This window comes from Tachypleus tridentatus, chromosome 8 (genome assembly GCF_004210375.1).
Source record: "Tachypleus tridentatus isolate NWPU-2018 chromosome 8, ASM421037v1, whole genome shotgun sequence".
Classification (NCBI taxonomy): domain Eukaryota; kingdom Metazoa; phylum Arthropoda; class Merostomata; order Xiphosura; family Limulidae; genus Tachypleus; species Tachypleus tridentatus.
The window spans coordinates 12,114,358-12,138,634 of record NC_134832.1 but is presented as its reverse complement, the minus strand read 5'-3'; the positions used below and the strand labels follow the sequence as shown (position 1 = coordinate 12,138,634).

Here is a 24,277-nt window from a genome sequence, read left to right as displayed (position 1 = left end):
GGTAAACAACCACATCTTGAAGATTCTGAGCAGCAATCTTCAACATCTATAACACCTATACCACATTTTCTTATATTACATTTTCTTTCAAACAAATGTTTAGAGCAGATGTCTCCATTTTTCATTCAGAAGGGACTAGAGGGACTTGCTGGCTCTCCAAAGTCAGTAAAGAAGCTTTGATCTGGTGACATATTGGTGGGAACATTCACATCTCAACATAGTGAACTTCTCCTTTTGCATTCAAAGGCAATTTGGGATATACCTATTAAGATTACACCTCATGCTACTTTGAATTCATCACAAGGAGTTATTGTAGAGAGGGGATTTCAAGAACATCTCCGAGACAGAGAATCTTACTGGTTTCTCCACCCAAGGTGTTTCTGCAGTGAGGCATATCTCCACTCGCAAAGATGGAATTATGATGTCAACCAGTGTCTTCATTCTCACATTTACGTCACCACATCTGCCTGCCACCATCAAGGCAGGTTATCGTAATTGCAGGATACGGCCATACATTCTAAATACTCTCTGATGTTTCCAGTATTAGTTGTTCGGTCACTCGAAGACATAATGTCGTGGGTCCTTGACGTGTGCTTGTTGTGGTAGCAGGGACCATGGTGCCTTTGAGTGTGAAATGGACTCTCATTGCATCAATTGCAATGGCTCTCACCCATCCTATTTTCGTTCTTACCCTAAATGGTTGGAAGAAAAAGAGGTGCAGTGTTTGAAAACAATTCAAAATATTACTTACCCTGAGGCTCGAAAGTTCTTGTCCACCATTTCATTTCGGATGTATGCTGCTGTACTTCATTCCACTATTACAGTGGGAATTCAGATGGATCTCTTTGTGCCTCTGAAAGAATCATTCTCAAACCAAATGAAAAGTCTTTAGACCTGCAAGGTTGAAAAAGTTGATGAATCAACCTCAACACCCATCTCTGTTCCTAACATACATTCCAGCAAACCCGAAGATCCACTTTCTTTGGTTCTAGGTACAGGCATTTCCTCGGATACATCTTCTCCCATCTTAAGATGCAAAACAATCATTTATTCATGTATTCAGTCACTGGAATCCTCTTCCAACAGCAAAGACCTGCCCAATCGACCCAGGGCGCAATCCATGGAGGTCAACAGACTTCCCTCGAATAAAGACAACAAAGAAAAGAGCAGTGGTCAAAAACAGATAGGCTCTCAACCCAGTTCACCTACACATAAATAAAAATGGCAACCCTGATACAGTGGAACTATCAAGTTTTACATTCTAGTTTGGATGACATCAAAACATTGATTGCTTCCTACTATCCTGTATGTCTTTCCTTACAGGAAACATTTGTGAAACCTGCTGATACAGTCACCTTTTGGTGGTTTACTTTGTACAGAAATTACAGGCTGTGTGATGGCATGGAGGGGTGCCACTGTTGATTCATCAGCATGTGCTCACCCCGTCTTTGCCACTTGACACTCCCTTGGAGGCGGTAGCCATCCATGTTTCCTTGGGTTGTACCATCACTGTTTATTCTCTCTACCTATCACCTGGAGAGACATATGATCAATCAGACCTAGATGCTCTCATTAAACAGTTTCTGTCTCCCTTTATCATCCTGAGGGACTTTAATGGACATCATCCTCTCTGGGGAGGTGCTGATATTGATAGGAGGGGTTGCTCTGTAGAGCATACGCTCTCTGGTCACAACCTTTCTCTTTTCAATTCTGGTTCTTCTACTTATTTCCATGCACCTAGTCAGTCCTTTACTGCTATTGATCTCTCAATTTGCTCCCCTTCATTATTCTCCCATTTTTCATGGAGGGTTGACAATAATCCACGAGGCACTGATCATTTTTCTATAATTTTGAGAGAGACTGGCTGTGGTCAATGCCATTTAACCTGTGTGTCCCAGTGTAAGCTGGATCAGACAGACCTGTCCACTTCCACTGCTTTTGCAGAACTTGATCTAGCCTTCATCTGTCAGCCATCAATAGAGGGTTGTGTGGTGGAATCCTGCTTGCCACGTGTCACGGAAGGCTCAAAAACATGCCTGGGATACTTTACATAGAAATTCCACACTTTCAAACCACGTTGCTTTCCAGCATATCTTCTACCACCAGTTCCAAAGTCATATGGGACAAGATTTGAAAGGTCAGTGGGCAATATAATTCTGTCCCCCCTCTCGATCTTGCTCTCTGATGGCCAGGAAGTAGCTGATACCTGGAGCATTTCTGATACTCTAGGTGAAAGCTTTTGCTGGGTATCTAGCACTTCTGCTTCTTCTTCCACCTTCTTAGCCATCAAGACTCAGGCAGAGTGATCACCTCTTTCCTTTCGAGCTGATTGTTTCTATGGCTATAATCATCCCTTTACACTGATGGAACTCAAACTAGCTCTTCATGGGTCTGGCAGTACATTGGTTTGACCTGGTGATGTACACTATGACATGCTGCACCATCTATCTCCTGCTTCTCTTGATATTTTTCTGAATGTTTGAACCAGATATGGCAGCACAACGCTTCTCTTTTCAATACTGGATCTGCTACTTATTTCCATGCACCTAATCAGTCCTTTACTGCTATTGATCTCTCCATTTGCTCCTCTTTACTATTCTCCCACTTTTCATGGAGGGTTGACAATAATTCATGAGGCAGTGAACATTTTCCTATAATTTTTAGAGAGACTGGCCATGGTCAATGCCACCTGACCTGCATGCCTCAGTGGAAGCTGGATCAAGCACACTGGCCCTCTTTCACTGCTCTCGCAGAACTTGATCCTGCCATCAATATACAACTATGTGGGAGCAGAAACTGACTGTATTATACAGGCAGCTCCTCAATGTATTTCTTAAACCTCAGCACCTTTTCCATGATATCCTCATCCGTGGTGGCACGGAAGGCTCAAAAACAGGCCTGGGATACTTTTCGTAGATATTCCACACTCTTTCATCAAAGCCAGAAGGACTCATGGATTAAGTTCAGAACTGGCATATCTTCTACCATCAGTTCCAAAGTCATAAGACCAGTGGGCAATATAATTTTGTCCTCCTCTTGATCATGCTCTCTGATGGCCAGGAAGTAACTGATACCCGGAACATTGCTGATACTCTAGGTGATAGCTTTTGCTGGGTATCTAGCACTTTTCCTTTTTCCTCCACCTTCTTAGCTATAAAGACTCGGGCAGAGCGATCAGCTATTTCCTTTCGAGCTGATTGTCTCTATGACAGTAATTGTCCCTTTACACCAGTGGAACTCAAACTGGCCCTTCATTAGTCTGGCAGTACATTGGTTGGAGCTGATGATGTACATTATGACATGCTGTGCCATCTATTTCCTGCTTCTCTTGCTGTTCTTCTGATTGTTTTTAACTGGATCTAGCAGGAGAATGTTTTTCCTGATGCCTAGCACCAGGCTATTGTCCTACCTTCCTCTAAGCCTGGGAAGGATCCAAAGGTTTTTTCAAACAACTGCCTAATTGCTTTGATGAGCTGTCTCTGTAAGATCTTAGAGAGGATGGTTAATGCTTGTCTTGTTTGGTTTTTGGAATCAAACAACCTCCTCTTGTTCATCCAGTGTGGGTTCTGACGACAGAGCTCCACCATGGACCTCCTGATTTGACTTGAAACGTTAGTCAGAGAAACCTTTCTCAAATGACATCATGTGTCAAGATTCTTGGACATTGAGAAGGCTTATGATACAACATGGAGGTATGGCGTTTTGCAAGACCTCCATATATATTGGTTACATGGCCATTTGCCCAATTTTCTTTAAAAATTTTTAATGGACTGGAGATTCCTAGTTTGTGTGGGTTTGACACTTTCCTGTTATTTTCTACAGGAACTTGGAGTCCCTTAGGATGGTGTTCTGAGTGTCACACTTTTCAGTATAAAAATTAATGCCATCACTGAAGAACTCCCTCTCACTGTTGCAAACGGGCTCTGTGTTGACGACTTTTGCATTTCATATTAGTCATTGATCATGAGGTATGTTGAGTGGCATCTACAGACTGCCCTCAATCATTTGCTGAAGTAGACCACAGCAAACAGCTTTAACCTCTCTCTCTATAAAATCATTTACATGTACTTTTAATGCCAATGGGGTATTCACCCTGATCCTGAACTCCATATCAATGAAGTTGAGCTGTCTGTGGTCCCTGAGACAAAGTTCTTGGGGCTTATCTTTAACCATAAGCTAACCTTTATACTACACATAAAGGAGCTACAGGTCAAATGTACGAGAGCACTGAACATCCTGTGTCCTATCTTCCACCACACGGGGAGTGGATCAATGTTCTATGTTAAAAATATATCATGCTCTTATTCGATCAAAACTCCATTATAGATCACTGGTCTATGGCTTCGCCAGACAATCGGCCTGAAAGATGCTGAACCCTATTCATCATCAAAGGCTTCAGCTCTGCACTGGGGCTTTCTGCACTTCCCCAGTTCAGAGCTTATACATAGTCTCATGAATCTTCTTTGCACCTCTGCTGTTTGCAACTGTCTTCATTATATGGTGCAAAACATCATTCCTTACCAAGCCTTCCTATACCTTTTCAGAACAGATAGTCTGCTATTGCTCCTTTTGGCCTTTGTATCCAGGTGCAGTTGGATGAATTGGGTCTGTCCTTAGACAACATTGCTGTATCCACTGGTCAGCCCATCCCACCATGGCTTCTTACACTCCCTAATTGTGCCCTATCTTTAAGTCATCTGAGAAAAGTAAACACTCGATTGGTAATCCTGTATGTTATTTGCTGAACATCTTTCGAACCATCCTTCCATTCCTGTTTATACAGATGGTTCAAAATCAGGTGACTGTGTGGGCTCTGCCATGGTTTGTTGTGGTTTGGTGGTTGTGTGCAGAATCCCCTCTACAGCTCCTGTGTTCACTGCTGAACTGTATGCTATTTCTCTTGCCCTGGATCACATAGAACCTAAGCATTACTCAAAGTGCACTATTTGTTCTCACTCGCTTAGTTCTCTACTGGCCTTGGAATTGCTTCACGTTGGTTCACACCCTGTTCTTGCTGATATTCAAAACCAACTGACCCATTTCTCTTTAACATGTACTTCTATCTAGTTTTTCTGGATACTGGACCACGTTGGTATTCATGGGAACGAGCTTGCAGACACTGCAGCTAAGTCTATCTGCTTTGGCACTATCACTGCTGTGCCTGTTCCATACATGGACTATGGTTGTGTATTCAAGGCTAAGCTCTGTGCCAGCTGGCAGTCGAATTGGAGTGAGCAACACAAAAACAAGCTTTTTCAAATAAAACCCGACATTGGACTTTGACCGTCTTGCTTCCATAAGGATCAGAAAGAGGAAGTTGTTCTAACTAGACTACGCTTTGGTCACTGTTTTTCTCCCCCTTTTTTTTTATGTAACTGATGCACCAGTGTGTAGTTTTTGTAACACTCAGATCACAATAAGTCACATTTTACTTTCTTGCCATTGTTACAACTCTCTATGACGGCAACATTTTAAACATGTTCTGTCCCAAGGTTTGTCCATACGTTAGACAGTGTTATTGGTGATGGTGACACTGAACACCTTGGTTATGTTTTTAGTTTTTTAAAGGCCATTAATCTTTTTAATGCCAACTTCAGGTGACTTTGCTGCTGTTTGAGCTACCTGTTAGTCATCCTGGCAAGTTATTATTATAATTTTGCTACACGTCTTTTAAAATCTTTTTATTACTTTTTGAAAATGGCCATAACGTCAAATGACTCGGAACCAGGACTGGAAAGCCAACTTCAGGTGACTGACGGTGGTTTTTGTACTTACATGTTAGTCTTCCTGGTGAGTTATAATAATTAGTTACCCTACAGAAAGTCCTTTACAACTTGAATTAATGTAGTTTTTCTCTTAACGTTGTAGACTAGATGTAAACATTGGTTTTATGCTATTTATGTGTTTTTTTAACTTTGTTTTGTTTTACCTTAACCTCCTTTTATGAATTTTACTAAATTTACTTTTAACTTTTCACCAGATGTTTGGTGCAGATAGCCTAGCTGTTTTGTGCTATAAAACAGTAAATCAACCAACTAACCAAACAAGTGGAGTATGGAAGACCCTTGCTACTTACCAGTTTCTAATTACTAGAGAGACGGCACCTTGAAGAAATCCTTATTGGTTGTTTATAGTGCAATATAGTGGTAAATAGAGTGGCAGTGGCATTGTTTGTGTAGTGTAGGTTTCCCCTCAAACAGCTGGTGTGCCCTCTTCCTGCAATGGGAATCTGGCTTTCCAGCTGAATCAAGATGATAAAAATATCATAATATCTGATCGTGCTCTAATTATATTACATTCTTGGCTTAATGACTACTTATGTGTGGGTGCTTAATTGGTCGTAATAAAATTCCACCCACTTGGGTTTTTTTTTCCTTTTCTTCCAGGTAAAGATTATACCTGTTTGAGATGTGATATAGTCTCCCACAAGTATGCCCTCACCACCAGGTACCATTTCATGGTCTTTCTCTTTGGGTGTTTTCTGAAGATAACTTATCTCGGTTTATTGTTTGTACTGGTCTTGTCCTACAGATCTTTCTTCAGCCACGTTAATGAATTGGCTTGTGTAGTGAGTTTTTCTTGTTTATTGTGATGTTCTTGACTACATAACATGTATTTGAGGTTACATCTTTTTACATTTGCAATTAGGCTATGTCTTTATCCTCCTGGTCACTACTCTTGAGCAGAAATATAGGCTGGCAAGAGGATGGACCTGCTTACTTTTTTTTTGCTAATTTACCTACATCACATAAAAGTATCTTCAAATTTGGAATTCCATTTACCACCTGTGGTTTTTCTCTAGCTTCGATGTAATTTGTATATTGTTTGATTCTTGAATATTCTACCACCAAATTCTTATTGTTAACCATTTTCAGTTGATTTTTGGATGTGTTGCTTCTGGTGGCTGATGATGCCTCAGCACTTACTTTTCACACATAATCTTGCATAGCATTAGTTATATTGGAACAGGATTATTATTATAACTAAATGTCTTAACCCCAACTAGGATGAGGGTAGTTTGTGTTTTTATATTTATTAATTTGTTTTCATGTTTCCATTACACTGTTCATATGTTATTTTGCTCATCTTTGAGGACTGTTGGGTCTTTAGTTTTTCTTGAGTGCCCACTAATCTGGCTGTTTATACAAGTCATTGGCCATTTTTTGATATTGATAAAGAGGAGCTACTGTCTGTAAAGTATGTTCATTTGGGCTTTTCTCCTTTCACTGCTAAGGTAGGACATAATAGTCCTCTTACATGTTTATACCATTACCTCTGTCCTATTTTTGACTTCACAAGTTTGTTACACTGTTACTGCTTGCAAAAACTGTGTTCTTTTTCTAAATTAAAGGGAATAATGAGCAAAGAGGTATACTGTTGAGAAAGATAATTCCTCTTCAATAAAATCTCAATTCTGGCAGAAAAGCATAGCTTATGTAAGATCCACTGATGTTTGTGCAATAAGACATGAGGCAGTGGAAAATTATGGATAAGTAATAGATTGATCTGCAGTGTGTAAAGAACATTTAAAAAATTTTGAGTCTCATATTTTGTTGACAGCTTGGGTTCAAACTCAACAAGGAAAAACTTTCAGTATTTAAGAAGTAAACATCTGTCTTAAATAGATTTTAATAATTTTAAATATGTAAAGTTATGTTCATTCTCTGCGAATGGTAGAAATATTTTGAAGTCATTTGATACCTTTAATACAAATGCTTTACAATCAAATAATGTGAAATTGTAAAATAGGCTCCAGACCTCTTAAATTAATAGTTTTTAACATAGCAAAGAAAACTGTTATCTAACCATTAAATAAATAAAGGCAAAATTTGTATATATGTTTTAACTTTTCTAGATAAAGATGGAACTTTGTACATAAAGAGGATAGCTTACTGCAATAACATTGTCCCATTTGTGTTTCGGCAGGTAAGTTAAAGTAGAAGAGTTGTTAAATAAAAGAACTATGACCTAACGTATTCTCAAATCAGCTGGTATGACTATTAAAACTTTAATTAAAATAAAGTACAGAACAGTGTTTCAACAGTGTTACTTCAAGTGGATTTCTCGTCATCACATATGACTTAATGTTGAATTTACCTTTTCATGTTAATGTGCAAATACTAAATTAATTTATTTAAAAACATAGTCAATAAAATGTGAACATACTAGTTTTTCAGTTTTCACTTGTGTGTGAATATTTCAAGTTTTTCTTTAACAAAATATTCCTGTTTATATTATCAGTTTTTAAATGAAAAACTGAAAATGAAAAGAAAAAAATTCTGTTACATTAACAAAGTATTTTCTAGCATATATTCACATAAATGTATTTGTATTTCTGTATATTAGTATATTATAATTTCTAAAATTATAAACTGATAGTTTTACCTCTGAAATACTGTAAGCCTTTCCTTGTTGAGTTTGCTTTTATGTTGTCAACACTTATGACTTAAAATTCTGAATATCTTCTATATATTGTAGACTTTGTATCATTTACCCATAACTGTGCAATCTCCAATTTATTGCACATATTTTAGAAAATCTTGCATAAGACCTCCTTTCCCTCCATGATTCAGACTTCATTATTGCCATTTCACATCTTATGCATTTGTTTTCTTTTAAAGTTCACATTAAAGTTAGTTATGCACTGCTCACAACATTTCACCCTTCTTATTCACTTAATTTTCAATCCTTTTAACTTGCAAAGTTCAAAGCAAGTGGGGTGCCTTTTTGACCCAGGCAATGACTTGATTCTTTTCTGAGCAGCCCCTCCTCTGTCTTTTAGGAGGCCATCTAGGGTCCTGCATTCATCTGTGAAACTTGAGCTTATTTGATTGTATAATTTCACTTTTTATCTGATAAACACTTCTGTTGTGATGGCCTGTGTCAAAAATCAGACTATAACTTGATTTCACACCTTCATTTTCTGAAGTTTTTTTTACTTCTGTGGCTAAGTTCACATTACATATATCTCTGAGTTTGTCATGTACCAGATGTTATTAACACATTTGTTGATTCTCTTTTCAGAGGTCATTAGTTTCTTTCAATAGAGTTTATCCTTCATAGTTTCAGCAGTAGTTCCATAAACGAGTTCATCTACTGATCATTGCATCTGCTACTAGTCAGTCATCATCTTCCACTTTAGTGGTCCCCAGTTGTAGTTTTCCTAGTGGTTGACACCTTGAACCAGTCTTGGAAGAGCTTTTTTCTCTCCCTGTTCCTTCACTCTTCTTTTTCAGGCATTGATCACTATAAGTTTGTGAAATTCTTATACTTTTACATTGTTTTTTTCAACCATGGCTTAAAATATTATTGCGTGTCTCAAAATGATGCTATTCTGTTACATCTTTAAAAACATTTATGGTGGTCTTGAACATATCTTCCCCAATTTTCATTGTCTGTATCTTTGACCGATAGTTATGCAGTCCTTTGAGCATAGCTCAAATTTTGTCCTATTATTGCCATACATTAATTGGTGGCCATATACCAATCTTCTTGGTCTTTTTTCTGGACTTTATGCTTTCAAAATTCTGTTTCTTGTCTTTCTTTTCTTTTTTAACTCCTCAGCAGATTGCCTTATTTTTCATGATTATGGCTTATATTTTTCTTTTATTTCAGGCTACAGAGCTGCCCTCTCTGCCATTTATAAATGCCACAAAAAGATTTTTTCATACTTATTTAGTATACTTTGTGTTATTTTTGCATAATTTTTCCATGAGTACTTAGATGATGCATTCAGTCAGAGTTGAATCTTTGCGTAATATATTTTGCTTTTTCTTCTCCTTTAGAAGTTTCAGCAACTTGTTTGCTCTACCAACTAGTTGGTACCAAATGTATTTTCAGTTATTCTCACTTCAGATATACACTATCAGGACTTTTTGTTTTTTTCTGTAGATGCTTCTCTTACGTTTTTTAATTAAGTGTCTTTACTTACATTGTGATAGAGCTTTCTCATCAAGTACTCAAGTTGCAAGAGAAGGTTGGTTTGCTATTCTCCAGTTATGTTACCTACACTGACTGACACAGATTTTTATTTAGAAAAGTGTTTTCTATGTCCTGTCAAGGCTATTTACTGCTACATGGCATTAAAAAAATCTTTCAAAGACTATTAATGTTAGTTATTTACCATATTACCTCTAATTAACACCCCTACAGTACTTTCATAAAGCTTACCTTGTGTGACAAGAATAGTAATCCAACATACAATCCACATTTATTACAGTAATTTAGATTTGGGAAAAAAAGAAAAACAGATACACACATATATATTAGTATTGAAATCATATTGCATGTGAAAAATTGAACTTGGAGCTGCAAAAATACTATAATGAGCAACACCCCTTTTCCATTTGCAGTACCCCCAGGGGTAATAAAGTTTGCGTGTAGCATCATCCATATTACTAAATTGACTTACACAGCTGGTTCATTTTATTTATCAAGATGCATTAAAACATACTTTCAGAGTGAATTTTGCATTACACTTTGTAAGATTTGCCATTTAGCTTCTTGGTACCCTTTAGAGGATATCTTGCAGGCAGACAAATTTGAACAAATTATTATTTTTTTCCATTTTGCCTTCATTACGCTGTTATCTTTTCAGTTTCATGATTCTATGTATTTGCCACCTGTACTTACTTTCTAAGCCAAATGGAATTCTCAGAAAATGAGTTATTCTCTCTTCAGTACTTCTGACATTTGTTATAGTGAACATTTCTGTTTTGCCCAACATGCTGCCTGAATAATTTCCAGAGTGTCAGGGATTGTGAAAAATATCCAAATAAACAGGTTTCTTTTTTTAGCAGATTATGTATCAGATCATTCCATAAGTAATGTCCAAAAATTTAATACAAAAAGTGCATCATCATTTCTATTTTTGTAGAAGGCTTTAATGGCTAAAATATATAGTAAGACATGTATAAAAATGTTCAGACAACTAAACGAGACTAATCCAACTCCACTTTTTCAGATCATCAATCAATTAAACCCTTATGAAATGGATGTGTTTGAGGAGCACATTAGGCATATAATGCTTTATGAGTTTAGAAAAGGCAATAGTGCAGCAGAAACTACACGAAACATTCAAGATGTTTATGATCCAGAGTCTTTCGATGAAAGAAAATGTCGAAGGTGGTTTCAGAAGTTCAGATCAGGTGACTACAGCTTGAGTTTAATGATGACTTGCTGCTAGCTGCACTTGATCAAGATTGTGCTGTAACAGGTGAAGAACTAACACAAAAGCTTAATTCAACCAATTTAACAGTCCGTCATCATTTGCACAACTTGGAAAGGTGTCAAAACTTGGAAAATGGGTCCCCCATGACTTGTCAGAAGCCAACCTTAGAGCAAGAGTTGATATTTGCAGTTCTCTGCACTCTCGTGAATGTAATTCACATTTTATGGACAGGTTAGTGACTGGAGATGAAAAATAGATATTTATAAAAATGTTAAGTGCCACAGACAATGAGTCAGTGTAGGTAAACTGGCTAAAGTACAGCCCAAAATGGGCCTCCATCCTAGGAAAGTCTTGTTAAGCATTTGGTGGGATATTGTTGGCGTGGTCCACTTTGAGTTGCTGCCACTCAATGTAATGATTACATCAGACTTCTATTGTCAACAGTTAGAGCACTTGAATACTACACTGAAAGCAAAGAGGCCTGCCTTGATCAATCTTAAAGGCGTTTTGTTACTCCAGGATAATGCACAACCCTATGCAGCAAGGATCACATCTGCAAAGATTGAAGAGCTGGACTGGGAGAAACTTCCACATCCTACTTATTCTGCAAACCTTGCCCCATCTGATTATCATCTATTCTAAAGTTTGCAGAACTATCTTGATAGAGAAGAGCTTGGAATGCATGACAATGTCAAAACTATGCTTTCTACATTTTTTTCCTCCAAACCCCAAGAATTTTATAGAAGTGACATTCAGAAGCTTTTGATTCATTGACAAGAAATAATTAATAATAATGGAACATACATTATTGATTAAATAACATTAAAAGCATTTGAAATTCTTTCTCATTTTCTGAACCTGAAATCAGACATTACTTAAGGGATGACCTGATATTTCTATGAATTTATTCAATAAGAATAATTGTATGTTCATTAACCTCTATATATTTCTTAGATACAAATCCACCTTCTTTGTTTAGACACCATGAGGGGGTGTTGCCTTCTGGAAGTGTACAGTGTGTAGTTGATGAAGCTTTGCTGGATTCCTTTCCCAACTCCATATGCACATCTTTGCATGACATTAGATATTCAAGGTGGATGCCTGTTTTCAATAAATATTTCAGCTACAATCAGAATGGTGATAACCTGTATTTTTATTATTGTTTGTTTCTGTTTTGTTGTTTATGTTTCCATTGTATTGCCTTCAACTTGTTAAGTCCCATTCCTGCATGTTTATCAAGTTCTTCCTGAGAGCACAGTAATTTGGCTAATTTCATGCCCTTGAAGTAAATTCCTACATGCAGTGAGAGGGCTTCCCAGAGAAGGTTCTGTATACTCAGTTTATCTCCTCTGGAATCTGAACCATCCATCCAAGTGTTTACTGTGCATGATGATCCTTGAAAGCTAGGAGAGGATCCTGGTGGCTGAAGGGTTTCACCCCAACATGCTACTTTGACCTTGAATTCCTATTTATAGGCAGTTTTGGAGTGCAACCCCTGTTGGGTAGTGTCAATTGAGAACCAGTGTTGAACATTTTCAGTGGGTGTTGAGGACATTCTGTTTGATGCTTATGTTAGGGAATAGTGCTCATGAAACCCTGGATACTGCAGTATACTTGCATGGTATTGTAGTGCTTCCTCTTATAGGGCTTCATGGTGGGTTGGGTCGATGGACACTGAAATTTCTTCTGTTTGTTATGGATATCTCAATCCATAAAAAATAAAATAATAATGTAAAATAAGAGCTAATTGGAAAACAACCAAAACAAAACTGTCGGTTTCCAATACCCACTTGAATTCTAGGTTCCAGGTGTTGGTCACCTTTTCCTAATCCTTTGGCTGTAGTGGTTGATGTCCTAGTCAGGTGGGGAGGATACCTTTTAATTCCACTACATTGAGAGAAGGGTGGTGATCTGTTGGTGAAGATGGTGTATAGACACTTCTCCTACTACCACCTGCTTAAGAAGTGGACACCTTCTGCCATAATGCATTTAATCTTTCTCACTGATAATTTTCCTTCCTACTGTCATCATTTCAAGGTGTTATATGTGATAATGGGATCTCCCAGAGAAGGTTCTGTATTTTCATTTTACCTCCTCTGGGATTTGAACATCCACCCACATGTTTACTCTGCATGGCGACCCGTGTAAAGGGAGGAGAGGATCCTGGTGGTTGAGGGGTCAAACTCTAACACACCACTTTGGCCTTGAATTCCTGTAGACAGGTATCCTTAGGGTGGCATCCCCTAGGGTCAGTCAACTGGCCTACTTAGGCTAGGGTCAACCAAGCACCAGTGTTGGATATTCTCAACAAGTGTTGTGGACATTGTATCTGATGCTGGTGTTTGAGTATACTGCTCACGAAACTCTGGCATTGCTGCAGTGTCCTTTTTGGCACTGTAGTGCATCCCCTTATAGGGTTTCATGGTGGGTGGGGTCAATGGGCACTGAAATGTAACTTCTTTATTATGGATACCCCTCTTTCTAACAAAATAAATAAAAATGAAAGAATTGGAAAAAAAAACAGTACATTGGAAAACAGCTACTCGCATGGAGGACCATGTTGTACAGTCAGTATTACAGCCAGATTTTATACCTCAAGTTCTGATTCTCCATTCCTTATTTGAGAAATCCTTGGTGCACATGTCTCTATTTTTCATTTAGAAGGGATTAATGGGACTTGCTGACTCCCAAAAATCAGTAAAGAAGTTGCATTCTGGAGACATTTTAGTGGAAACATCTTCACCACAACATACCAAACTCCTCTTCAAATCAAAGGCTAATAGGGATATACCCATTGAAGTTACTCCCCGCTAATAGGGATATACCCATTGAAGTTACTCCCCATGCACTTTGAATTCTTTGAAAATGGACCTCCATGGTGATAATCTGTGTTTTTATTATCGTTTGTTTCTGTTTTGTTGTTTGTTTCCATCATACTGCATTCAACTGTAGATAAACCTTGAGACAAAACACGTCTAAAAGTGCCATTGTTGATAGTCGTAATGATAGCAAGACAGTAAAATATGTCTGAGTGCTACACAGACAACACATTGGTGCACCAGTCCAAGATAAAAGAAAATAATGAGTTAAAAAACTGTGACCAATGAGTAGTCTAGTTAGGAAAACTTCCTCTTTCTGATTCTTATGAAAAGAAGAGGGCCAAAGTCCAATTGAGGATTTTATTTGGAAAAGTTTATTTTCACATTGCTTACTCCAAGTCAACTGCCAACTGGCATAGAGCCAAGCCTTGAATACAAGACAATAGTCCATGTATGGAACAAGCACAGCAGTGATATTGCCAGAACAGACAGACTTAACTGCAGTGTCTGAGAACTTATTCCCATGAATACAAACACGGTCTGGTATCCAGAATAACTGGATAGAAGTACATATTAAAGAGAAATACACCAGTCAGTTTTGAATATCAGTGAGAATAGTGTGAGAACTAGCATGAAACGATTCCAGGGCCAGTAGAGAACTAAGCAAGTCAGTTTAAATAGTGCAATTCAAGTACTGCTTAGCATATATGTGATCCAGGGCAAGGGAAATGGCATACAGTTCAGCAGTGAACACAGAAACTGGTGTAGAAGGGATTCTGTCCACAACAACCGAATCATGGCAAACAATGGCAGAGCTCACAGTGTAATTGATTTCAAACCATCTGTATAAATGGGAATAGAAGGATGGTTCGAAAGATGTTTGGCAAATAGCAGGCAATACTTCTAATCAGGAGCATCTGCGTTCTTCAGATGATCCAAAGAAAGGTCACATTTGGGGATGGTAATTAGCCATGGTGCTGTGAACTGATCTGTGGGCTCTGTTATGTCATCCAAAGATAGACCCATTTCATCCAACTGCACCTGAAGACAAGGGCTAAAAGGAACAATGGTAGACCTTCTATTACGAAAACGTGTGGCCTGCTGAAGAAGGAAAAACAACCCCATGTGAGATGCTGTGGTAAAGATCAAAGTTTTGATGCATGCATTAAAAACAGTTGCAAATGAGGAAGGTGTAGAGGAAATTCATGAGAATCCATGTATAAACTTTGGACTGGAAAAGTGTGGAAGGCCCCTGTGCAAAGCCAAAGCCCCTGATGGTGAACAGGGTCCAACATTATCAAGGCTGAAGTCCTGGCAGAGTCATAGACCAGAGACCCATAGTCTAGTTTTGATTGAATAAGAGTACAATAGATATTTAGCATGGAACATTGATCTGCCCCACAAGAGGTGGAAAAGAGGACATGGAGGATGTTCAGTGCCCTTACACACTTGACACGTAGCTGCTTGATGTGTAGAATAAAGGTCAGTTTAAGATCAAATGTAAGCCCCAAAAACTTTACCTCAGGAGCCACAAGAAGCACAGCTTCACCAATGTGGAGTTCAGGATCAGGGTGAATACCTTGTTGACAACAAATGTGCACGCAAACAGTTTTGGAGAGAGAAAGGTTGAAACTGTTTGATGTGGTTCACATCAGTAAATGATTGAAGGCAGTCTGTTGACAACAAAAGTGCACGCAAAACAGTTTTGGAGAGAGAAAGGTTGAAACTGTTTGATGTGGTTCACATCAGTAAATGATTGAAGGCAGTCTGTAGCTGCCTCTCAACATACCTTATATTTGATGACTGACACGAGATGTGGAAGTCGTTGACAAAGAGACCATTTGCAACTGTAGGGATAGATGTTCACTGATGCCAATTCCATTTATAATGAAAAGAGTGACATTCAAGACACAATTCTGAGGGGAGTCTTTCATAAGCAACAACATCTTGTTTCAATATTCTTTGACCTTGAAAAGGCTCGTGGCACTACGTGGAGGTATGTCATTTTGTGAGATCTCCACTCATATAGGTTGTTTGGCCATTTACCCACTTTTATCCAGCATGTTTTAACAGATTCCAAGTCCATGTGGACTTTATACTTTCCCTTTATTTTCCACAGGAACTTGGAATCCCACAGGCCTGTGTCTTGAGTGTCACGATTTTCAGTGTAAAGAGTAATGCTGCCACTGCACAGCTTTCACAAACTTCTGCTAATAGGCTCTATGTTAATGACTTCCTCATTTTGTTTCAGTCATTCAGCATGAGGTTTATTGAGCAGCAGCTTCAGACTGTCCTCAATCATTTGTTGAAGTGGACCACAACAAACGGTCTTATTTTTTAAATCTTCAAAATCATTTGCATGCATTTTTGCTGCCAATGGGGTATTTATCCCAAGTTTATCTCAGCAAAGTTGTTCTTGAGGCAACATTTTCGGGGCTTATCTTTGTCCGTAAGCTGACCTGCATTCCTTACATCAAGCAGCTACGTGTCAAGTGTACAAGGACACCGAATATCCTCTATGCCCTTTCTTCCATTTCTTGGGGAATAGACTGATGTTCTGTGCTCATGATCTATTGTGCCCTCATTTGATCCAAACTGGACTATGGATCTCTGGTCTATGGTTCTGCCAGGACCTCAGCTTTGAAGATGTTTGATTGATTTCACCATCTGGGGCTTTGGCTATGCACAGGGGCTTTCCACACTTCTCCAGTCCAGAGTTTGTATACCAGATCCCATGAACCTTCTCTTCACTTCCTCTGCATGTAACTTTCTTTACCGTATCATTGAAAACTACAATCCTTAGCACAGCATCCTACTTGGGATTGTGTCTTTTTTCTTAAGTGGACTGTGCTCTTTTGGAATGGATGGTCTGACATTCTTCCTTTACATCTTCATGTCCAGGTGCAGCTGTCTGAATTAGTTCTGTCCTTGGATGACATTGCTGTCTCTTCTGGTCATCCCATCCCATTATGGCTTATTACCATCCCCACCTGTGACCTTTCTCTGAGTCATCCGAGGAAGGTGGATACTCCTGATTGGAAGTACCATCTTCTGTTTCAAACCATTCTTCTATTCTTGGTTGTACAGATAGTTCAAAATCAGGTGACTCTGTGGGGACTGCCATGGTTTGTTGGGTGCTCACAGAATCCCCTTCTGCAGTTTGTGTTCATTGCTGAGTTGTATGCCATTTTTCTTGCCCTTGATCATGTAGAAGCTATGCAGAACACAAATTGTACTATTTATACTGACTCTCTTGGCTCTCTACTGGTTCTAGAATTGCTTCACGTCAGTTCTTACACTGTTCTTGTTGATATTCAAAATCAACTGACCTATTTTTCTTTATCTTTTGTTTCTGTCCATTTTCTCTGAATATCATGCTATGTCAGTATTAACAGGAATAAGCTCTCTGACAGTCTTGTATTCAAGGCTTGGCTCCATATCTGTTGGTAGTCGACTTAAAGTGAACAACACGGTAACAAGGTTTTCGAGATCAAACCTTCCGTTTCCATAAGAATTGGATGGAGGAAGTTATCCTGGGTAGGCTACACATTTGTCACAGTTTTTAAACTCTTTGTTTTCTTTTCTCTGATGCTGATACACCAATGTGTAGCCTTTGTGACACTCAGGTCAGAATAACCCATGTTTCACTTTGGTGCTGCCAGTATGATTCTAAATTACAACATCATTTTAGACATGTTTTCTCATTGGTTTACCCTCTGTTACTGGACAGTGTCATTGGTGATGGTGAAGCTGTCCACCTTGTTTGCAATTTTTAATTTTTAAGGGCTATTGGTCTTTTTGATTCAATTTTTTTTACCTGCATTTTGAACTTTCTTTGGTTTTTACCTTGATTCATTTTTACATTTTACAATGATTTTACTTTTCACTTTTTTTACCTAGTTCCTTTGTGCCATGAATACCAAATGCCAATCAATCTAATTTATGTGGTTCTTTCTAGAATTTCTTATGACTGCATGATTACATCTTTACTATTACAGTCTAGGTTATCTTCCTGTCCTGTAATTTATAGAATTATAATTACTTCTATATCATTTTCAATTTTTTAGGTTATTACTACCTTTTTTGTTGTTGGGTATTTTGGCATACAGTATATACCACATAAGACTTTCTAATTTAAAATTTATATTTTCAGAATTTTTAAACAAATTTCAAATAGATTCTTTCCCTTTGTAACCTATTCCCCCTCTTTCCTAAATTGACTTGTGCAGGGTTTTCATTATGTGTGCAACTTTTAAAAATCTTAATTGTGGTGGGAAAGTAGAACTAGTGTAAGATCTCTTAATACATGTTCAATAACATACATGAAAGGAGTGAAAGTGAAGAATTATGGATACATGAAGCATTTTTTGAAATTGAGTTAGAGACTCAGAATTTTCAGTTGTAAGTTTAAAGAAACCATAAGAATAAACAAATGACAAGGAAAGAGCTATGGTATTTTAGACATGAGAAATTTATTTCAGTTTTGAAAATATGCATGGTTCATTATAATAATTAACAATTGTCTTAGTGTCATGCAAGTGTTTCTTTTTTCTCTTTAATATTCTTAAAATGAACTGTTTTGAAGTAGCTAAATAGTTTAAATATTGATGATACTGAGAAAGAAACTTAGTTTTCTTTATTTAGCTTGGTGATTTGAACAAGTCTGTAGTTCACGTGGAAGAACAATGCTGGTTGAATTATTTACGACGTAGTTTACTCATTCAATCTCGCAACCTCACCTGGACAAATTATGCTCGTCTTTCTGAGGAGTCTTATTTTCAGCCTGTTAGAGAAAACCCTCAATGGTATGTCTAGTGGAACTGTTTAAATAGAATATTTTTGTTGTATCAACTACTGGAAAATTTGAAAACTTAAAAACAGTACAGTAGAGCTCATCACACTACCTAATGAAATTGAGACACACAATGCTGGCTCTTAAAAGTTTGCGTAAATTGAGTTTTTCGGAGGTTTTGTCTGTATGTCAAGTATGTTGTATTATCCATTAAATAAGGCATACTGCTGTTTTTTCTATTATTATCAATAAATAAATATAGTTTTTTTTTAATGTATTATTTGTCATCACTGTTGTTTTTATATAGAGACAATCTCACCGGTAGCTTCCTGTACCTAATGATTACTAGAACTTCAGTATTTTAACTTTATTTGGCTCAGCCTATCAATGTATTGTTGTAAATAGACAGATTTTTGTTACTGAGAAATTAAGTCACTGTTTTAGAGCTTAATTACAAAATTATACATTTATTATTAGTAAATTCAAACAAGCAAGAAGATTTTTAGTAAATTTTGTTATGACCCAAGTTGCATTTGATGAACTATTTTCTGCATGTTGCAAGGCTGTAAGGGCTACCATACTGATCAGAGGTATTCACTGTTCATTGGTATGCTAAATTGTTTTGTTGTTAAACAAACAGTATAATTCAGTCAGTGCAAACCAACTTTCTTTTGTCCAATTTTGTTAACAAAGAATTGAGATACAGCATTAGTTTATTAACAGCATAGCCAACCCTTATGGTGGGTAACACATACTTTTGCTCATGGTACACCCACATCCATTTCAAGGAGTGCCAAAATTTACATTACATTTGTTCTTAAAGAACTGTGGATTAAAACCCAGATGCCATTTGTTATTCAAAATGGGTATATTCATTACCATACAGAGGAATAAAATCATTCATTAATTGGTCACATAAAAGTGGCAGCTACCAGACATGGTACTTACCAACTTGTAGATTTTTTGTAAAGGATCACATAAGAAATGTCAGAGCTCTGTGAAACTGTTATCAACTTGCTCTCCTAAAACAAAGAAATCAACCTTGCTGTTGTACAGTGTGTAGTCAAACTGGTAAAGCAGTTGACAAATTCTAACAGATTTTAGTGTTTAGAGAGCAAGAACTTGGTATGATAAGAAAAAAAAACTGAATCAAGAGATTCAACTTTAGCCTTTCCACAGTTGTCTAAAGAATGTTGTTTGGGTGTATTCAAATTAAAAACAGGTGGTAACTTAAACATCTGTATACGGTGGGATTATATATCATGTTAGGTAAGTAGTGAAATGAATGGCCTTTTCTCTATGCATGGATTTAATCTCACAATTTTTTAGATAAGGTGTATTGTCTCTGGATTTAGCATGAAAGGTTGATTTATTTATATTAGCCTGGTATTGCCTTTGTTGTGCATACAATGTCAGTAATGTGGTTCATGAGATTCAAATGGCACAAGAAATGTAAGCTCACAAGACCAGAAATTATATGTTTTGTGAATTTGATGTGTGAAAAATGAATTTTTCACGAGAGTGGAAAGCTATAGAGAAAATTAAAATTTCTTTTTGACAATTTATTTTTGTGTGGTCTTCAAATTTTGTAAAATAAAGAAGTTCAGAAAATGGGCAAAATTCCTGTCATAAAGACACCTGTCCTTGTTTCAACTGACTAGTATTGCATTTAGTTATCTTTGTTTTTTAATGTATTTTTGTAAGGAATTTTGTTATTCATATCTTGAAGGCAACCATAGGTATTACATGTTTCAAAAATCAAAGTATTAGTGCATAAGATTAAAAATATATATATATATATACTTTCTTACCTTTATATGTATTGTCATTTAAATGTTTGTTCTTTTCTCATCTAGGACCTACTTTGAACAGAATGGAATAATAGATATTCATGGATTAGGTTACTTAGGTTGCATAATAGAGAACTTTGCTCAGAAGTTTCTTCAAAAAGGAATTAGAAAAGTAAGTTAACTGAAAAAAAGCTTATAATCAAAATATTTAATTGTTAAGATCTGTTTAAAAATTATTTGTTAAGGAAGTGGTCATTGTAAGTTTTTACTGTCAATTAAATCTATAGTTATTTTGTTGATGAATTTTCTAAGTTAGATTATGTCACATAGTATACAGTTAAAATATTCCAAAAGCACAAGAGTTCTACATTCTGAAAACTGGAAATACGGTACAATAATATTATAACGAAATTATTGAAGTCAAAGTGTAAGTAGAGTATTTCTAATGGCAAGCACTTTTTAATAATAATAATAATATTTTTTACAATAATATTATAACGAAATTATTGAAGTCAAAGTGTAAGTAGAGTATTTCTAATGGCAAGCACTTTTTAAATTATTATTTCGCTATTAGTATACTGCTCATAGATGTAAAATATTATGGAAGACCATTACAGAGTTAAAGGTTCTGGGTTAGCAGTATTTATGGTTGGTAAGTATTATTACTTATGATTGGGTTTTTTTTCAGAGTCTTTGGATAATGGAAGAGTTGCTTGCTGAGAAGGCTTCAAAGTTTAGATATACAAATGCTGAGGAGTAATGGAACAGGATATCTACACAACTTCAGAATTTTGATCACTCTTAGGTTCATGTTCCAAAAAAAAGTAAAGTACAAGTTGAGATGTATAACCTGAAAGTGCCTCATTTTTCAGAATATTTTTACATTAAAACACTTGTACATGTTTTCATGGAAGGAATTTTGTTTTTCTTTAATTTCACTGTTTCATTGATATTCTGTGATTTTTATTTTGATATAATGCATCAATAAATTTTACCCTTCAGTTTCTTTTGTAAGAAGTAATAATACAAAATAGCTGTAACAACTTAACAGTTCTTAAAGATTAATTCAATACACTGTACTTCCAGCTTAGAAAAACAGCCATGTAAATTATATTTTTTATCATATTCAGTGTGTACATTGTGAGTAATTTACCATTAAAACTTTAATTATGCATTACAAAAACATAGTTTAGTACCTTGCTATCAAAACAAAGGGATTAAGTGTAATATTTTGTAGAAAAAAAAAGATACTTAGACAAAATTTAAGTCCTACTGATAGCTGATTCAACTTTTGTTTTCTGCAAGGTAATTAGTTTATATGCCTGATGTTCTAAGAAAGATAATGATAAACTAGAAGTGTAACGGTCCAAAACACAAATCATTTTCTTTTAAACAAGTGTGAAATTTTTTTGTCAGTAAAGTTTTGGTGTTTTAAATAATTATCATATTTTAGTATATGTTAGCAAAATTAATTTATACCAACTTCAAATGTCTGTCTCAATATATGTTGTTTTGCGCTTACATCTCTGACTTTTTGAGGAACACAACACAAAATTTCCCCACACACAACTTATGGAGTTCATAATCTTTTACTTGGTTCAACTTAATTCACTGAACATAGGCTTCGTTTATTTGACAGACCATGTGACCTCTTTATACTTATTTAATATCTTTATAGTTTTACTACTTATAACTTTCAGTGTAGTGTGTATATCTTTATAAAATTTCTTGGTCTTTCACATACAACAAAATCATACTTTCTGATCGTCAATAACTTTCAACCCTATACTAATGATAGTATGGGCACGTAATCTGAGGATCATGGGTTTGCATCCCCGTCACACCAAACATGCTCGCTCTTTCAACCGTGGGGGCATTATAATGTGACGGTCAATCCCACTATTTGTTGGTAAAAGAGTAACCCAAGAGTTGGCGGTGGGTGGTGATGACAAGCTGCCTTCCCTCTAGTCTTACACTACTAAATTACGGATGGCTAGCGCAGATAGCCCTCGAGTAGCTTTGTGCGAAATTAAAAAAACTCGCCCTTTCAGCCGTGGGGGCGTTATAATGTTACGGTCAATCCCACTATTCGTTGGTAAAAGAGTAGCCAAGAGTTGGCAGTGGGTGGTGATGACTAGCTGCCTTCCCTCTAGTCTTACACTGCTAAATTAGGGACGGCTAGCACAGATAGCCCTCGAGTAGCTTTGTGCGAAATTCAAAAAACAATCAAAACTAATGATAGTAATGCAACAAATAATTTTTATTTAATTAATTTATGCACCAAAAAACATAGAGTAATCACATGCAAAAATAGACAACTTCAAATTTTGATTTTTTTTTCAAACTCTGCAACAAGAGCTGTAACATTCATCCAAGCTAGGTGTTAACTTTTAAGTGGGAATGAATCATGCATTATAAGTGAATTTGATGCTTATCTGTTCAGAACACAGTATGTCATATTATAGACAGAAACCTTGTCTTATTATTGCTTGTTTATATAATCCTAAATGTAAAAGAGAACTACTGACAAATTTTGAAAGAGATAATATGAAAGGTGGGGTATGATTTTCTATTTGATAGCTCTGTAACCAAACTGAATTGAAGGCTAAAAAATTGTTTTTTCTAAGTTATGGTCCCTCTTCAATACAAATATTTCATTGTTCCTTATGGGAACATAGGCAATATTTTTGCTCATATGGTACCTATTTCTCTCATTTCTTGTTGTTGTGGATGAAAATTCCCCATTATACATTATTTCATTATAACTTGCAACTTTCTGGTCTCTCACTCCATTGTATAAGGACACCCTGTACATTAAATTGAGTTTCCAGTAATATAAATATCCAACGAAATAAACTGTTAAACAAACTCCTTTATGTTTACATGACAAAATTACAATTGTATTTGATCTTTTCTAGAAAATTAAACCAACTTTATAAATTCTTAATTTCAAATTAATTTATTTAAAATAAAAATATAAGGGAGAAAGAACAATATAGTAAATTGAGAAATTATTAAAAGTGTACTGAATATTTAACTTATTAGGTTTGTAAGGCTCAAGTTTGTTTTTTGGCAAGGTTTTACATAAAAAAAATTAAGTAATTTTTCTGTAAGTCTTAAGATATCTTGTTCATTCAGTCTTGGAGAAGACATCACTCTACAAAATAAATGTTTTAGTTTTATCACCTGGTTTCTTATAAAAGTGTAGCTAGTAGGGTACAAGCATGTTGTTCAAACTACTGTATAAATAAATTAACTGATATTTGAGATACTGAAAGGTGTATATGAAAGGCATTTTGTCAGAATTTTTATGGTGAATAGTTGCAAGTGCCCTGTATTATTTATAGGAAAGAAGCAAAATCATGAAATATTTTTTATAATGTAGATAGTATAAAACATGCTATTCCTGTATTTAAGACATGTTTATCGAAATCATGTCGTTAAAGTGTTAATTTTCTTTATGTAATGCTATTTTCTAATAAAAAATATGTTTGTGAAATTATACACTGTTTTACATTCATAGGTGTGTTTTAATCACACATTTTTACAAAAATGAATAATATTGGTTATTTGACGATTGAAACTTTGATCAATCTATAAAAAATTTTTTATTTAGTAACCTGGTATAATTAGCAAATACATTCATTTTCTTAAAATACTATAATGCTAAAGTAAAAATAATCTTTTAATCATTAGACACCTTACT

At 36.1% G+C, this 24,277-nt stretch overlaps 1 protein-coding gene across 4 annotated transcripts in view; it reads left to right on the top strand.

Moving 5' to 3' along the window:
- LOC143258530 (PRELI domain-containing protein 2-like) overlaps positions 1–24,073 on the top strand; it is a 40,701-nt gene extending 16,628 nt beyond the window's left edge. For 3 of the 4 annotated variants that reach the window (XM_076517635.1, XM_076517636.1, XM_076517637.1), the window contains 4 exons: positions 7,856–7,926; positions 18,634–18,794; positions 20,638–20,743; positions 21,260–24,073. In XM_076517635.1, coding sequence (XP_076373750.1) covers positions 7,856–7,926; positions 18,634–18,794; positions 20,638–20,743; positions 21,260–21,331 — 410 coding nt within the window. In that variant the 3' untranslated portion in view covers positions 21,332–24,073. Of the gene's footprint in view, positions 1–7,855; positions 7,927–12,149; positions 12,308–18,633; positions 18,795–20,637; positions 20,744–21,259 lie in introns of all 4 variants that reach the window. The other variant, XM_076517638.1, reaches the window with a different exon arrangement.
- The last annotated feature ends 204 nt before the right edge of the window (positions 24,074–24,277 follow it).